Here is a 17,682-nt window from a genome sequence, read left to right on the forward strand (position 1 = left end):
ATACATTATTTTCTATTGGATGGTCCAGATTCTATTGAACAGCCCATAGAAATACCTTTAGACTGGGATCACTATTATCTAGTCAGCTTGGGTTTTTTCTTTTTTTCTTTTATTTGTACTCAGGAGATGTTCCATTGAATTGTGGGTCCTGATCTTCTGTCCATGACTTGTCTTTGCATCCCGTGTTATGGTAACTCTTGAGCTTTTAGGATTTAGAATGGAGATATATCTCAATTTTCTTAACATGATACAAGAATAAATTTAGTTTCATTTAATGGTCTGCTCATCTTCATGACATTTTCTTTCAGAGAGAAGGATAGCAACATATCTCACTGCAGTAGGACAGAAATTCTTATCTTTGTATCGCTCATGGGGAACCTACATTGCATTCCTGACTATTCTTGGTACAGTGTACCTGGTGATACCTAACTATATCTCGTTTGGTTACCTTTTTTTCCTGCTACTTTGGATCATTGGAAGACAACTTGTGGAGAGGACGAGAAAACGCCTATGGTTTCCCCTAAAAGTCTATGCAATTGTAGTGTTTATCTTCATCTATAGCTTAAGCGTTTTCTCCAGCTTTGGGACATGGTTTTCTGGGATAGTAAATCTTTATCCTGACTTGGGCTTCAATCCAGAAGCATCATTGTTGAAAAATGTTAGGGAATCTTTAGCTGTTTTGATTGTCATGCAACTTTATAGCTATGAAAGAAGACAGAGTAGGCATAATGAATTGGATGATTCAAGTCCATCGGAAATTGGGACCCTTGGGTTTCTGAAACGACTTCTAATTTGGCATAGTGAGAAGATATTGTATATTGCCGTATTCTATGCATCTTTGTCTCCGATCAGTGCATTTGGGTTTTTGTATCTTCTGGGTCTTGTAACCTGCGCAACTCTACCCAAGGCTTCTCGGATACCATCCAAATTGTTTTTAATTTATGCGGGACTTCTGGTGGCAGCTGAGTATCTTTATCAGATGTGGGGCAAACAGGCTGAGATGTTTCCTGGTCAAAAGCATGCTGCTTTGTCCGTTTTTCTGGGTTTTCGGTCATTTTATCCTGGGTTTTGGGGTCTAGAATCAGGCTTGAGGGGAGACATTCTGGTGATAGTTGCTTGTACCCTTCAATACAATGCCTTTCGTTGGTTGGAAAAGATGCCGTCTGCTCTTGTAAATGTGGGAGAAGGGGAAGAGCCTTGCCAGTTGTTTGTGTCAGTGAATGATATCTCTTCTAAAATTTCCGTTTGCAATGAGGACGGTAAACCATCTACAGATTCCAGTCTACTATCCATCAAAAGAAAGGGTGTAACGAGCAACTCTTGGCCATCCTTCGGTTCTGTTTTGTCTCAAGGACCAAATGCCACGTCCCCTGAAGTGGGAGGCTCAGAGAGTAGTAGCAGAAAACGGTATTCTTTTGGGTATACATGGGTAAGTTCTATAGAGAGCCATAAGTGGAACAAAAAGCGGATTCTTTCTTTGAAAAAGGAGAGATTTGAAATGCAGAAGACCACTCTAAAAATATATTTGAAATTTTGGATCGAGAATGTGTTCAATCTCTTTGGCCTCGAGATTAACATGATAGCTTTGCTTCTTGCGAGCTTTGCGCTTTTGAATGCCGTCTCCATGCTCTATATAGCAATCCTTGCAGCTTGTGTTCTTTTGAATCGGCGTTTTATAAGAAAAATGTGGCCCATGATTGTCTTCTCATTTACCTGTATTCTTATCCTTGAATACTTTGCCATATGGAAGGATATGTCACCTTGGAATCAACATGTCCCCAATGAGAAACAATTGCCTTGCCATGACTGTTGGAAAAGCTCAAATCTTCATTTCAACTTTTGCAAAAATTGTTGGCTAGGTAATTTTCTCTTGATCAATGTTAGAACTTAGTACTGTAGCTTAATGTGCAATGTGTACTTATATTTTCTTCTTTGTATAGATTATCTGAATTGATTAAGAACAGAGTGGAGTCAACTTGACTTTGGTCTAAGGCTCCGTTTGGATAAAAAATAGAAAGTAGCTAGGAAGAAAGTAACTTTGGGAGAAAGTAGCTTTTTAAAATGTAGAAAGTAATTTCCTTCTGCTCTTTAAAAAGTAAGGATTTTTACTCTTTGAAAGTAGTTTTCTAAAATGAATCTAAACATACTTTTTATAACTTTCAAAAGTAAAAAAAAAGTTACTCTTTAAGTGTATCCAAATGGGCTCTATATTTGCAAAGTTGTCAAATGCCTGGTAATATTGTGGTTTTGGTAAAAAAAACTCTACTCTCTGATTGACTTGGGCAAATTTTTATCTACTGCCCCAATGAAAGATTATTTGAAGTTGATGATTAGCTTCATGAGTTCTAGAAGAAATATGAATTGTTAACCTAAGCTTTTGTGGTACTTTTCTGTAGGAATTGTAGTCGATGATCCCCGAATGCTTATCAGTTATTATATCGTCTTCATGCTTGCTTGTTTCAAACTTCATGCTGATCGCGTGGCCAATTTCTCTAGGTCTCATACATACCATCAAATGATGTCTCAGCGTAAGAATGCATTAGTTTGGAGGGATCTCTCATTCGAAACTAAAAGCCTATGGACAGTTTTTGACTACCTAAGGCTTTACTGTTATTGTCATTTACTTGATATTGTGCTTGCTTTGATTCTAATTACCGGAACCCTCGAGTATGACATTCTTCACCTTGGCTACCTTGGTTTTGCTCTCGTTTTCTTCCGAATGAGACTTGAAATTCTAAAGAAGAAGAACAAAATCTTCAAGTTTTTGCGAATGTACAATTTTGCTCTTATTGTTCTATCTCTCGCATACCAGTCTCCTTTTCTAGGGGTTTTAAGTGGGGAGAAGTGTGATACGATGGATTACATATATGAAATGATTGGATTTTATAAATATGATTACGGGTTTCGGATTACGTCAAGATCTGCGCTGGTTGAGATTATTATATTTATGCTAGTGTCACTCCAATCATACATGTTCTCCTCCAAGGAATTCGATTATGTGTGTAGATATCTTGAGGCAGAACAAATTGGTGCCATAGTGCGTGAACAAGAGAAGAAAGCTGTGTGGAAGACTGCACAGTTGCAGCATATTCGTAAAGCCGAAGAGCAGAAACGCCAGCGTAACTTGCAAGTGGAGAAGATGAAATCTGAGATGCTCAACTTACAAACCCAACTTCACAGCATGAACTCCATTGAGAACCGTGAGAATACTACTCTTGAAAGTGAAGGTCTCAGACATAGAAAGTTAACTTCTCGAAACTCAAATGGGGGTACATTGACCCCTGACAAAGAGGAAGAAAGTGATCTTGGGAATCAGGACTACAATAACAGTACAGAATCTTTATTTCCTTTCGAACTTCATGATTCTCCTACAAGTTTAAAAATTGGAAGTCCATCCACAATGGAGTCTCCACTTTGTGAGATAACTGAGATTGAAGAAAAAACTGCTAATATTGTGTTATTGGATTCCGACAGAAAAGAGAAAAGAAAAGGCCAAGCAAAGGAAAACCCGTTAATTTCTGCTGTACAGCTGATAGGTGATGGTGTATCTCAAGTGCAATCTCTTGGAAATCAAGCCGTTACAAATCTTGTGAGCTTCTTGAACATAGACCATGAAGAATCCGATACAAACGAGCACTCCTCCGCAGAGGACGGTGTTTACGATGCTTTAGAGAGCCAGAAAATAAGTTATGAGCGTTTGGACCGAACAACTTCTTTGCTATCTGGTGACAAAAGGACCATGTCTGAAGCAGCATGCCTACAGATTAGAAGGATTTTCCGTTACATATGGACCCAGATGCGATCCAATAATGATATCGTATGTTATTGCTGCTTTATTCTTGTCTTTCTGTGGAACTTCAGTTTGCTTTCTATGGTGTATCTTTTCGCTCTCTTCTTGTACGCTCTATGTGTAAATCCGAGCCCGAGTTACATTTTCTGGGTTGTCATGCTAATCTATACAGAGTTCTATATTTTGCTTCAGTATCTGTATCAAATCATCATCCAACACTGTGGTTTGAACATCCATTGGCCCTTATTGCATGAATTAGGGTTTCTCTCTAATAAAATCACATCGTCTTTTGTTATCAGCACATTGCCTCTCTTTTTGGTGTATTTGTTTACACTCCTGCAAAGCTCCATTACTGCAAAAGATGGTGAATGGGCATCTGTTACGGAATTCAGAATTTTCAAGAGGAGAATTCTTTTCCGGGAAGAGTTTCTTATGAGTTCTAGTTGGAGGGCGAGGTTACAGACATTGTTGTCACTGATAGCAAATTTTATAAAAATGATAATCAGAAGCATTTGTCGGTACTGGAAATCACTTACACATGGAGCAGAATCTCCTCCTTACTTTGTACAGCTCTCAATGGATGTTAATTTGTGGCCTGAGGATGGGATTCAGCCAGAAAGAATTGAGTCAGGAATAAACAAGTTACTTAAGATCATTCATGGTGAGAGGTGCAAGGAAAAGAACCCCAACTCATGTCACTTTTCAAGTCGGGTTCGTATTCAGAGCATTGAAAGAAGTCAAGAAAACCCAAATGTAGCTCTTGCTGTTTTCGAGGTAGTATATGCTTCACCTTTGATTGAGTGTCCTCCAGCAGAATGGTATATGTCACTAACTCCAGCAGCTGATGTAGCAAAAGAGATTCTTAATGCACAACGGGTTGGCTTTGTTGAAGAAATAGGATTCCCGTATCCAATAATCTCTGTGATTGGGGGAGGGAAAAGAGAAGTTGATCTGTATGCCTATGTATTCGGTACAGATTTGGCTGTTTTCTTTTTGGTTGCCATTTTCTACCAATCTGTCATTAGAAGTAAGAGCCAGTTTCTTGATGTGTATCAGCTTGAAGATCAATTCCCAAAAGAATATGTTTTTATCTTGCTGGTGAGCTTCTCTTCTTTTTTAATTCTGTGATATTTTTATTTTATTTTTTACCATGCCATTAAATATTTAAAATGAATTGTGAGGTTGAGATTGATTGCTAATGTACCATAGAATCGAAGTTAGGAGATTTAGAATTCAACTCATGGTTGCTGAGCTGAACCTCTTTTCAGATCTTTTGGGTCTGAAAGATGAATGGGCTACACTATTCAGTTTCTTGCATGAGTTAACAATAACTTGGTTGGATCATGTGATTTTGCCATGGAAGGAGTGTAAGGATCAATGTCTTAAATGCGGATGCATGGGCCTAAGAATTTTTTTTTGGGGGTGGATAAATACAAAATGTATTAAATGTGGTCAAGAGGACCAACAAAAACAAATACAACAGACAACATACAAGAAGCCCCTGCCTGAACGCTATTCAAGCCAAATTACACCCACTCCCATCTACCCATAAAGTCTTGAAAGAAGACTCCTTTAAAATCATCAAAAGCTTTACACCTATAAAAGAGAAACCCTTTGGCAGACAGAATAATATATCCTCAATCGAGAACTCCTTGCCTTCAAATGTACGTCTATTCCTCTCTTTCCAGAGACCCCAACACACAGCAAATGGAATGAGAACCCATAAAATTCTCTTTGCTTCCACAAAGGTATAACACATGGTCACGCAGGACTCAAACAAACCTTTAACTGATTCAGTAAAGCAACCCGAAACATCGAAGAGGGCCCAAAAATACATCCAAATCTCCCAAGTCAACATACAATGCAATAATAATTGACTAACAATCACCCCATCCCTCCTACACATGCCATAGAATTTCGGAATGCATGGGCCTACGAATTTCAAATATTGATCTATTTTATGGGAGATCTCATCATCATCACTGGCGCCTTGTCTCAAAGATATGGGATCAGCTAAACTTATCCCTTGTCTTATGGGGGAGAGTATTTTTAAATCATATATATATATATATTCAAATTGGCATACTGTATTGTTCTTTAATAAGGGTAATGGGAGAGGGAAAATGAAATAAAACAAAATTTTAAGGTGCTATTAGATAAAATTATGACCACCAGCACATGCATGTAAGGCACACTGCTCTGACATGGGGTGTTAAAAAGTCGTAGGAAGTGTGGATCAAATGCCTTCTTTAAGGCCTTAATGCATGATGCATATTCCTCTTGGGCAATTTTTTGCTTTCTTAATAAACCTCGGGGCATTTTGAGAAGCCTATCCTTGAGGTGATGGCTAATGTGTAAAAAAGCCTTAAATTCTTTTCAAAGCATTGTAAAATTGATTGTCGTTTATAATTCAATCAATGTTTTAGATAAAGTCCGTATCCTGTAGAAGTCACGAAACTTGCCCAAGTTGTAATAGATAATGAGTAGGTTTCTTGACACCTAGCACATAAAAGTGGATAGTGTAGTAGTATCTAACATCTTGAACTAAGTTCCTGGAGTAGTTAACATGAATATCTCATGCAGGCACTCTTCTGCTTGATTGTGCTTGATCGATTTATTTATCTCTGCTCATTCGCCACGGCAAGAGTCATATTCTATATTTCCAACCTTTTCCTCTTTACATACTCGGTCACATTGTATGCTTGGGACATGGATACTACACATCGACAACTGGCAAGATTAGCACTCCGTGCTATCTATCTCACGAAGGCGGTTTCACTGGCACTGCAGGCCATACAAATCCGATATGGGATTCCTCATCAAAGTACTTTGTATCAGCAATTTTTGACTAGTAATGTTTCAAAGGTTAATTATCTGGGCTTCCGGCTTTATCGTGTTCTGCCATTTCTTTATGAATTGCGGTGTGTACTTGACTGGTCGTGCACAACCACATCTCTGACGATGTATGATTGGCTCAAGGTATAGGTCCTTTGCAGTCTCAGTAAATGGCTTCTTTCTAGACTCTCATCTCGCTTAACGAATTTATTACTACTATCATACTCCTTACTAGAAGTATTAATGTTTTTTAATGAATCTATTACCATTATCATTTTTTTTCTTCGTAAGAAAAATTTAGTAACATACATTTACAACGGAGGATGTCAGGATAACCTACCTAAAGGGTAAAAAACAAAAAAACAAAGAAAACACCTGACTATCCATCATTATTACTAGAAACAAGGTCCCACTTAGAACCAAAAAAAAATCTTCAAAAAATAGCCCTTATTCATTATTACTACTATTAATACAAGTTTTAGTATTCTTCTTTGGTGGGCAAGCTAGAGTTAAACCTGCGACCTTGTGGTTGCTGTGAGCTAATTTTTGTTTTTGATATATAAAGGTGAGTTTATATATCAAAAAAGGAGGGGGAGGCCAGTGACCTCCGAGATACAAAGGGAAAAGAAGGAAAAAAACAAACACACTATTTTCACTGTATCCCACCTAAACAGCAAATCATAAAAAAATGTTCCTTTGGACTCCTAATACAACTTGCACCAGAAAAACTAAAAACCCAAAATGCTTATTATAACCTCTAAATGGACTACTCTTTCCCCTCAAAGAACTTGTTGTTCATCTTCCTCAAAATGCCCCAACACAAAAAAATGGAGTTAAGTACCGCAAGATCCTCAGTCTTGAATGAAAGACATTGTTCTGCCAATTGAAGAGTAATGAGATCAGGGAACATTGAAGAACCATGACAATTGAAAAAGAGGTCAGAAACGACCCCAAATTTTATGCATAAAACAATCCAAAGATAGAAATTGACAATCGGAATTCCTCTACGCATAAAATGATTAGTGGTAAGAATTTTACCCCGGGATTCTAGCCAAATGAAAAAAAAGAAGAATAAGCAACCCTGGACTAAATCTTCCTACCCCACACAACAGAATCAAGAATCCCAAACTTTGAGGTAGGATTCAAAGCTACATAGAAAGAATTACAGAGATTTCGACTGTAGTACCAAACCCAATGATCTTCCTCATTGTTAGGCCAAGGTCCATCCCACTTTTGTTGTGAAATGTCACTTAATTAGGGTTTCAACCTTTTATATGAGAAGATATTTTGGGAGAGAATTCTCAACTTGCTGTTCTACTCTTTCATTTAGTCTGGAGATACCTTAAATAAAATACAAAAAGAGTAATCTAGTAATCCACTGCTGTACCTAATTTGCGAAAAAAAAAAAAAACCCAATACTAAGAGAGGTCAATCCTGACTGTTTAAGACGTGATAAGAAATCAGGTATTTTACATCCTGCAGGAAAGAGAGAATGGACACAAGCTTCTTAGAGGCCAACTTTTGAAGTAAGGGATTGAGCTTGAATGGGTGCTTCAATGGAAATTGGGTTCTGGTTTCTGGTTATCCATTGTCTTTATTTTGAATTTATGATTCTGGTTGATTCGAGCCACAATAAATTGTAGGTTAAAGATTATATTGTTGCTATTATCGTTATTTTTTGTTTGTTTGTTTTGTTTTTTTGTGATTGATATGTTAAATAGTAACCAATTCTTGATGCCTCCCAGTTGAAATCATCTTGCTCTTTCCATGTGCTCATTTCTGTATTCTAGATGACAAATGTATCAAACCAATTTGAATGATAATAGTTCTCTTATAGAGTGTTCTCTTTGCATACTGAGCCCTGTTTATAATGTCAGGGTAATCTATGGATTTCCTTATTGTTTTGTGCTAGTATAAAGTGTATAAATCTATAATTTTTTTTAATGGAGCTCATCAGCTTTAATTTGGTACTTTGTCCCATTAGTAGTTGCTGAAGAAAATGCAAGTTTATTTCATATCTGATTTTTTCCTTTTTCTTAGCTGGAAGACATTTATTCAAGCTTGTATCTTGTCAAATGCGATGCGGACTTGAATAGAGCTAAGCATCGACAAGGACAGAGGCAATCGAAAATGACCAAGATCTGCAATGGGTTATGTCTATTCTTCATATTGATCTGTGTCATTTGGGCCCCTATGTTGGTAAGGAACTTAAAAGCTAAATTTACTGATTTTATTTATATTAAATCTAATTTTTAAACGAAAAATGGATATATTCTAAAAAGAAGAACTACAATAGTCCCAACTATGGTAGGTTTTTATATTTGTTTGGTTTCCTTGAGTAAAATCTTGACTTTGAATAATATCATCGCTAGGGGCATCATTTATGTTGATTTTTGTTTCCTCTCTAAGGCAAGTGGCTAATTTGTCACCACCCGCTAATCCCTTTTTGTTTCATGCATCTTTGGTCCCCTATTCAATATTAGTTGGTGCTTCCGCAGTTCCTTAATTCCATTTTTCCAAAGTTGGTAGATTATAGGTTTTACTCCAAGAGAAAAGATCTTATGGTGTCTAATCCCCATTTGTTGTGTGTTACAACATTTTGAAAAGAGGAATAGTCAGACTTTCGAGTGAAAGGAACATTCCCTTTAAGAGGTCACCATCGGTATTATGGGCGTTTTTCTCTTAGTTCAAAGTTCGAGTTCAGGGAGGTTTATTTTCCGAGAATCTTTTGTTTTTGTTAAAATAAGTCTGTGTTAAGGCTATGTCCTTTTTGGTCTTTCCCTTTACTTATATTATGTAATCATTATATAGTCTAATTAAAGCTAATTAATAATTAACTTTTTCCTTAATCTTCTTCTCTCTTAAATTCAAACTTGGTATCAGAGCAAGGCTCTCTCGACCTCCATCATCTCCCTTCTTTGTTTGCTACAAACTTCAACTCTTTCCCAACCTAAATCACCTCCACACCTCCTGTGAGGTTTGAGAATTTTTTGAAGCCTGCAATCAGGCTGTTCTTTCAGCAAGGTGATGTTTCGAACATTGGTTTGCTGAAGATCAATCAAATGACACCTCCACAGTGCCTTATGACACAGCAGCTGCTGTTGTTAGGCTGTTTTGAAGCCCTCAACTACAATAGATTGCTGTTCTGATATTGGTGACACTCTACGACCATAGCAGAAGGCTTACGACTAAATCAGATGGCTGTTCTGGTATCTGCGACACCTACGATCACTGCAAAGGTGCAGTTTTGAAGCTTGTGACCATAGTAGAACCCTAGTTTGAGGCCCACGATCACTGCAGAGGTGCAGTTAGAGGTCTACGATAACTCCAGACCTTGTTTTGGAGGTTGCGATCACTGCAGAGGTGCAGTTGAGTGGCTGTGATCACAGAAAACCCTTTGGTTGAAAGTTACGATTACTTCAGACCCTGTTTTGGAGGTTATAGCATTCCCTCAAACCAAAGTACATATATATATATTTTTTTTTTTTTTTTTTGTTTTTGTTTTTTTGTTATGGCCTCTGAGATGTCTTCTTCCACGATCACCGGTGATGGTGCTGGATCAGGAGGTCTTCCCTCTCATTTGACTGATTTTCTAGGCATCCAAATTACAACTGTAAAATTAGATGGTCCTAATTACCTTCTTTGAGCTTGATCGGTTGAAATATTTATTGGTGGAAAAGGGAAGATTGGTTACCTCACAAGAACGGAAAAACAGCCAGCACCGACGGATACTACTTATCCTCAATGGTTTGCTAATGACTCTATGGTCCGTTCATGGCTAGTTACATCTATGCAACCACACATTGCAGTTGGTTTCATGTTCTCCAAGACCGCAAATCAGATATGAAATTCTACAAAGAGCATTTACTCGGAACGTCAAAATAACGTTCGAATCTTTAACTTAGAACGTGAGATTTCTCGTATTTCGCAAGGTGATTATTCAGTTACCACCTATATATCACAGCTACGTGTTCGGTAGGAGGAGTTGACCTTCTATTCATCGTCTTTTGCCTGGAAGGACCCTCTTGATGAGACATTGTATGCGTCCATCCTGTATAAGAATCGGGTTTTTCAGTTTCTGACTGGCTTCCGGGATGAGTTTGAGTATGCGAGAGTTCATTTATTGGGTATGGATTCTTTTCCGTCCCTACAGACTGCGTATTCCTATGTCTTGGCTGATGAGAGTCGTCGCGCAGTTTTCCTACCCCTTTCTTCGAGAGATCACTCTGCTATGCTTGCTCGCCTACCTTCTCCACAGCCCTCCAGCGGGTCTTTGCCTACTTGTTAGCGACGTAAGTGTGATCATTGTGGAAAGTTGGGTCATGTGAAGGCTCGTTGTTATGCACTTCATGGTCGTCCTAATCAGTATCGTCAACAGTCTCAACGATCTTCAGCTCATGTAATTTCTCAGCAGACAACTGATTTAGCACCACCTTCAGCTACTACCTCCCCATCGGATTCGGTATCTCTATCCCAAGCCGAGCTTGACAAGTTCAGAAAATTCTTCAATCAGATAGAGACTTCATCTCAGCCGGTTTCTACCTTCGCTCACTCAAGTATCTTTGCATCTGCACACAGTGTTTCCACCACTTCCTCACCATGGATCATTGATTCTGGTGCCTCAGATAACATGACCGGTACGTCCTCCCTATTTAAAACCAATAGTGTTTGCTCTGGTCATCGCAAGGTTCGCCTGGCTGATGGTTCTTTGTCTTCCATAGCTGGTCAAGGTCTTTTACTTGTTACATCCTCTTTATCCTTAACTAACACACTGCATGTTCCTCAACTTACTACTAACCTGGTATCCGTTAGTAGTCTTACCCAAAATTTGAACTGCAGTGTAACCTTTTATTCCTCTCGTTGTGTCTTTCAGGATTTGGAGTCGAAGAGGACGATTAGTACTGGACGTGAAGTGAATGGATTGTATTTCCTGGATGTTCCCGGTTTCCCTAGCATCCATTCTGCTCTTCAGCTTAGTAGTATTAGTAGTCAGTCTAATAAGACTCTTGTAATGCGTTGGCATTTACGTTTAGGTCCTATTTCATTTGGATATTTGAAACACATGTTCCTTAATTTATTTAACCATTTGCTTGATTTTTTTTGTGAAACTTATTAATTAGCTAAACATGTGCGTTCTTCTTATCCTATTAGTATGAATCCTACTACACCTGCTATGTTTGACTTAATTCATTCTGATGTGTGGGGTCCTTCCCCCGTCATATCCACTCTTGGTTTTTGCTATTTTGTCTTATTCATTAATGATCACAGTCGTACCACTTGGGTTTATCTTATGAAATACAAGAGTGAGGTTTATGGGATCTTCAAGCAATTTCTTGTTATGTTTCAAACCCAATTTGGTTGTACCATCAAGACTTTCCGTTCTGATCATGGTACTGAGTACACCTATAGTGAGGTCTTGAAACTTTGTTTAGAGTCTGGCATTGAGCATCAAATGTCCAATGTTAAGACCCCTCAGCAGAACGATCGATCAAAAAGAAAAATCGCCATATTCTAGAGTTAGCCCGTGTCATTTCGATTGGTATGAACGTGCCTCAATCCTATTGGGCTGATGCAGTTCTTACTGCTGTTTACCTTATTAATCGGACCCCCTCCAATGTTCTGCAGTTTGTCACACCCCTCTCTAAGCTCTCTCCAGATCGTCCCGTGTTTCCATTTCCTCCGCGTGTTTTTGGGTGTGTGTTTTGTTCAAATTCTTGACCAAACTCGTTCTAAACTTGACCCGAAGGCTGTCAAATGTATTTTTCTGGGTTATTCCTCTACCCAGAAAGGATATCGTTGTTACCATTCTCCTTCTCGACGACATTTCATTTCTCGAGATGTTTCTTTTTTTGAGCATACTCCTTACTATAATGGGTCCATTGGCATTCAATCTGAGTGGTTTCCTCTAGATTCACCTGATGATCATTTTCCTTATTTATTTCCCCTTCCTATGCCTGTTCCTCCCTCTCCACCCCCCGTCCGTTCGTCTTCTCCTCCATTGCAAGTTTACTCTCGACGTTCACGTGATACTACCATCACTTCTATATCCGACCAACTCGCTTCCAGCTCCGCTTCCTTCTGTTTCCTGTGATATTCGTCCTATTGCCACTCGTAAGGGTAAGCGCACTTGTACTTGTCCCATTTCAAATTATATATCTGATTCTGCACTATCACCCTCCTATCGGAGTTTTCTTGCTTCTGTTTCCCTTATTTCTCTTCCTACTACCGTTACAGATGCTATTGCTCATCTTGAGTGGCGCACAGATATAATTGATGAGTTGATTGCTCTTGAAAAGACTAAAACTTGGGAAATTGTTCCTCTTCCGCCTGGAAGGAAAGCTGTGGGTTGTCGCTGGGTATTCACGCTTAAGCATAATCCGGATAGTTCCATTGCTCGTTATAAGGCCCGTCTAGTGGTCAAGGGTTATGCTCAGATTTATGGGCTTGATTATCAGGAAACCTTTGCTCCGGTTGCCAAGATGACTACCATTCGCGTTCTCTTTTCTGTTGCTGCTATTAGAGGGTGGCCTTTCTTTCGGTTAGATGTCAAAAATGCTTTTCTCAATGGTGATCTTCAGGAAGAAGTCTATATGGTCCAACCTCCTGGGTTTCTTACTTCTGCTTCTCCTGCCTATGTTTGTCGTCTTCGCCGGTTTCTTTATGGCTTGAAGCAATCTCCTCGTGCCTGGTTTGAGTGCTTCACTAAGGCTATGCATCAGTTTGGATTTCATTAGAGTTCTGCTGATCACACCTTGTTCTTGCGTCACTCCCAAGCCAAAACTGTTGCTTTGCTTATGTATGTGGATGACATTGTCATTACTGGCGATGATGATGATGAACTTATCGCGGTCAAAACTTACTTAGGACGTCAATTTGAGATTAAGGACTTTGGCCATCTTCGCTATTTTCTGGGTATTGAGGTTGCGCGGTCCCAGTCCGGTATATTTATTTCTCAGCGTAAGTATGTCCTTGATCTACTCAGTGCCTCTGGTCAGCTTGGATCTTGTCTAGCTGATACGCCTATTAAGCAGAATCATAGGTTGACTGATTCTGAGGGGGAGTGTTTGTCAGATATTGGTCAATATCAGTGTCTTGTGGGAAAATTGATCTACTTGTTTATGACTCGCCCTGACATTGCCTATGCTGTTAGCGTTGTCAGTCAGTTTATGCACTCGCCTCGAACATCTCATCTTACCGTTGTTTATCGTATTCTTAGATACTTTAAGGGATGTCTTGATTGAGGTATTTTATTCAAAAATCATGGTCATCTTCGCGTTGAGGCATGAACAGATGCAGATTATGCTGGTTCAATGACTGATAGAAGGTCTACTTTTGGGTATTGTACTAAAGTTTGTGGTAACTTGGTAATCTGACGCAGTAAGAAGCAGGATGTGGTTTCTCGGTCGAGTGCTGAGTCAGAATACAGAGCTATGGCACTTGGAGTATGTGAGTTGTTGTGGCTCAAGAACTTACTAGCTGATTACATCTTCCTGTGCCGGTCCCTTTCTTACTATATTGCGATAATAAGTCAGCTATTAACATATCTGCAAATCCGGTTCAGCATGCAGAACGAAGCATATCGAAGTTGATCGTCATTTCATTAGAGAAAAGATTGTTTCTGGACAGATTTGTACTCCCTTTGTTCCTACATCTCAACAACTTGCTGATGTTCTTACTAAAGGTGTTAGTAAAACCTCATTTGAAGATGTCTTGTCCAAGTTGGGTGGTGTTGATATCCACGCACCAACTTGAGGGGGAGTGTTAAATAAGTCTGTGTTAAGGCTAGGTCCTTTTTGGTCTTTTTTCTTTACTTATATTATGTAATCATTATAGTGTCTAATTAGGGCTAATTAATAATTAAAATTTTCCTTAATCTTCTCTCTAAATTCAAACTGTTTTGTTGCGTCTTGATTTGTAAGGAGTAAAGATGATGTGGTTTTCATTTTTTTTTCGCTTTGCCTTATGTTTCTGTATCCTCTTTGGGTAGGTCTCCTCAGCCTCCTTTTTTCCAGTTTTCTTTGACAAAATGTTTATCTACCAAAACAATGTATCAATCAGCCTAGCTGCATTTCATTTCTCTAGCTGTACCCAATTCCTCATCTCCTTTTCCCTTCGTGGGTCTTCCCAAAGATTCCAGTCCGGTAAATCCTAGTTCATGAAGCAAACCTTATACTACACAATGAGCATGTGGCTGCCTCATTATCATACTTAGTCCATATCTACTTAGACATGATTCATCTCAGGGCTGTGACATCTCTGTCTCATGGGTGACCTGATTGTGGCATTTGGGATTTTTCTTGATGGTTGTACCTTTCCTGTTTGTTTCACAAGTGTTCAATTTGTCTGTACCGCATCAGTAGAGACATCTGAGTCTACATATAGATATAGATATTGATCTGCATTAGCAAATCCCAATGGTAGTTCTAGATTGAATACTGAAGGCAAGAACCCGTATAGAAGTGATGATTAGGCTGCCAATCATGGTGGGGACTAGGGTTGCCATTAATTTACTGCAAGCTAGCCATGCTATGGAGACTCATTTCAACTTGAATTAGAAATATCATACCGTTGGGATTTTAATCAGGTTCATCTAGTAGGGAAAACATTCATTTGTTCTTACATATTTTTCCAAGAGTATTCTAGTATATACATCTTTATAATTCTAGTTTGTCATGTTTGGCGCATTAATCTTGCATGGGATTTGATAGCATTTTTTTCCCTAACAGATGTACAGCAGTGGTAACCCAACAAACATTGCAAACCCTATTATAGATGCCGGTGTTCAAATTGATATTGAAACATCAGGTGGAAAGCTGACTTTGTACCAGACCACTCTATGTGAAAGGTTTCCATGGGGAAGCCTTAATCGAGGTGTTAATCTGGACCCACAAGGTTATCTAGAATCCTACAATGTCGAAGACATTCAATTGATCTGCTGTCAGTCTGATGCAAGCACCGTTTGGCTCGTTCCTTCTATTGTTCAAGCCAGATTCATCCAATCCATTGATGGGAACATGAGTATTATATTTTATTGGATATTTTCGAGGGATAGGCCCAAAGGGAAAGAAGAAGTAAAATATAAAATCATCCAAGATCCTCCTCCAGAACCATCAGAAGTCCAAAAAGTGCTCAATGGTACTACAAACAGCTTTAGGTTGTCTAGAGTTTATCCAAGATACTTCCGGGTTACTGGCTCGGGTGATGTACGAAGTCTTGAACAGATGGTATGTCACAGTCATTATCTCATTTCCCTTGTTCACATATGTACACTGCTCCATATCTCTTATTTTTTCATGTCTATAAGGGTGCTTATTTCAGTTTTTTCTTGTAAGTTATACAGGAGGTAGACCAGGTCAGCGGTGATCTTGTAATGAATCATGGGACCCCAGAGTGGTGGTCCTTTAATGATGCCAATGCATCAGATTTAGGTGGATGTGGAGAGTTGACAGGACCCATGGCTGTCATTGTATCGGAGGAAACACCGCGTAAGTTTTCTTTTTTTCATTGAATGATGTCTTCCCAACCTCCACTCCTTTTCTTTTAGCAATAAAAGTTTCCCCTATAATTTTTTTTTTTTTTTTAAATATTTAAATTGGTGAAAACCATGTAAATTCTATAAAAGAACTGCAATATTAGCGTTGATAGAATTTATTTTTTAATTCTTTTACTTACAAATTCTTATTTATTTCATACTTCTTTCAGAGGGTATTCTTGGTGAAACCCTTAGCAAGTTCAGCATTTGGAGTCTCTACATTACATTTGTGCTAGCAGTTGGCCGGTTCATCAGACTTCAATGTTCCGACCTGAGAATGAGAATACCCTATGAAAATCTTCCTTCTTGTGATAGGTAATTCAAGGATAATTTTTGGTCAATTTTTTTTTCTCATTGACTCAAAATATTATAAATTTTTAATCTTTTTGAATTAATGTTTCCTCATAAATGAGCTCTTCTTGTGTACAAATTTTACCTACTAGTATTCTACTTCCCATCATCATCGTCAAAGCCTTATCCCAAAAAATTTGGGTCAGGTGAACGAATTCTGGTCCTCCGTGCAATTCAGTCTAAAACCATGTCTTTTGCTATTGCAAGTGTGTTTCCAATCAGCTCACTACCTCAATTCAAGTTCTTTTGGGTCTTCTTCTCACTCGTGTAGAACCTTCAACTTGCATGTTCCTTATAACTGGGTTGTAATTTCTTGTTTTATCTTTCTTCGTCTTACAACTTATCCATCTCAGTATCCTAATCTCTTACTGATTGTTGTTGTAGGTTGATAGCCATCTGTGAGGATATCTATGCTGCCAGAGCAGAGGGTGAGCTCGAAGTCGAAGAGGTCCTTTATTGGACGCTAGTGAAGATTTACAGGTCACCACATATGCTCCTTGAATATACCAAACTCGACTAGATTCTAAAGAAGAGTGATATCTCTCTATATCCCCGTACAGCTTCATGGCTATGGGGGCCCAACGCTAACAATAGTTTGACTAACATCCAGTAACAGAGGATCAAGAAGATTCAAATCCCACTCTTGGGGGTTTTGATTTGGTAGTGGGTCTAATTTGTTCAGGTCCAAGAATTTCTCATGGATGGTGTTTTGTTCCATAAGGATGGCTCTAAATGCAAGACTCTGTTTCCACAAAAGGGGGCCTTGCTGCCCTGTTCAGCGACTTACCTTAGTATAAATCTTGTGAATGTTTGATACATAGGTGACCAATGTACAACTGTGAAGGTGCGAGGCTTCAAGCCTCTTGAAGATGAGGTACTCAGCACCATATATTTTTCTTACGAATAGATAGAAAATGAAATAATTTAATTTCATTGTGTACGCTAACGATAAACACACACACACACACACATATATGGTAGTTTGCAGAGAACCATCTTTTAGTGCATTAAGATCATCTTTCATTTTAATCACAATTTTTTCAGTAAGTCACAAAATTTGGTGACCATTTTTGAAATCATCTGATCTGAAGAAATTTTGAAATCTGAAATCATGCAAAAGCTGAGGTGAGATGAATCATGCAAAACATTTGACTACTCTGAAAGTATTATAGCT

At 38.6% G+C, this 17,682-nt stretch overlaps 1 protein-coding gene across 5 annotated transcripts in view; it reads left to right on the plus strand.

Annotated features, from left to right (window-relative positions):
* Window positions 1-17,441, plus strand: part of LOC147395879 (piezo-type mechanosensitive ion channel component) — a 40,905-nt gene extending 23,464 nt beyond the window's left edge. For all 5 annotated transcript variants that reach the window (XM_086451827.1, XM_086451828.1, XM_086451829.1 and 2 more), the window contains 8 exons: window positions 309-1,859; window positions 2,397-4,888; window positions 6,374-6,769; window positions 8,666-8,824; window positions 15,352-15,849; window positions 15,966-16,110; window positions 16,328-16,472; window positions 16,893-17,441. In XM_086451827.1, coding sequence (XP_086307953.1) covers window positions 309-1,859; window positions 2,397-4,888; window positions 6,374-6,769; window positions 8,666-8,824; window positions 15,352-15,849; window positions 15,966-16,110; window positions 16,328-16,472; window positions 16,893-17,028 — 5,522 coding nt within the window. In that variant the 3' untranslated portion in view covers window positions 17,029-17,441. The remainder of the gene's footprint in view (window positions 1-308; window positions 1,860-2,396; window positions 4,889-6,373; window positions 6,770-8,665; window positions 8,825-15,351; window positions 15,850-15,965; window positions 16,111-16,327; window positions 16,473-16,892) is intronic.
* Window positions 17,442-17,682: the final 241 nt, after the last annotated feature.

Source organism: Akebia trifoliata, chromosome 8, assembly GCF_017979445.1.
Source record: "Akebia trifoliata isolate Shusen 1 chromosome 8, ASM1797944v1, whole genome shotgun sequence".
NCBI lineage: Eukaryota > Viridiplantae > Streptophyta > Magnoliopsida > Ranunculales > Lardizabalaceae > Akebia > Akebia trifoliata.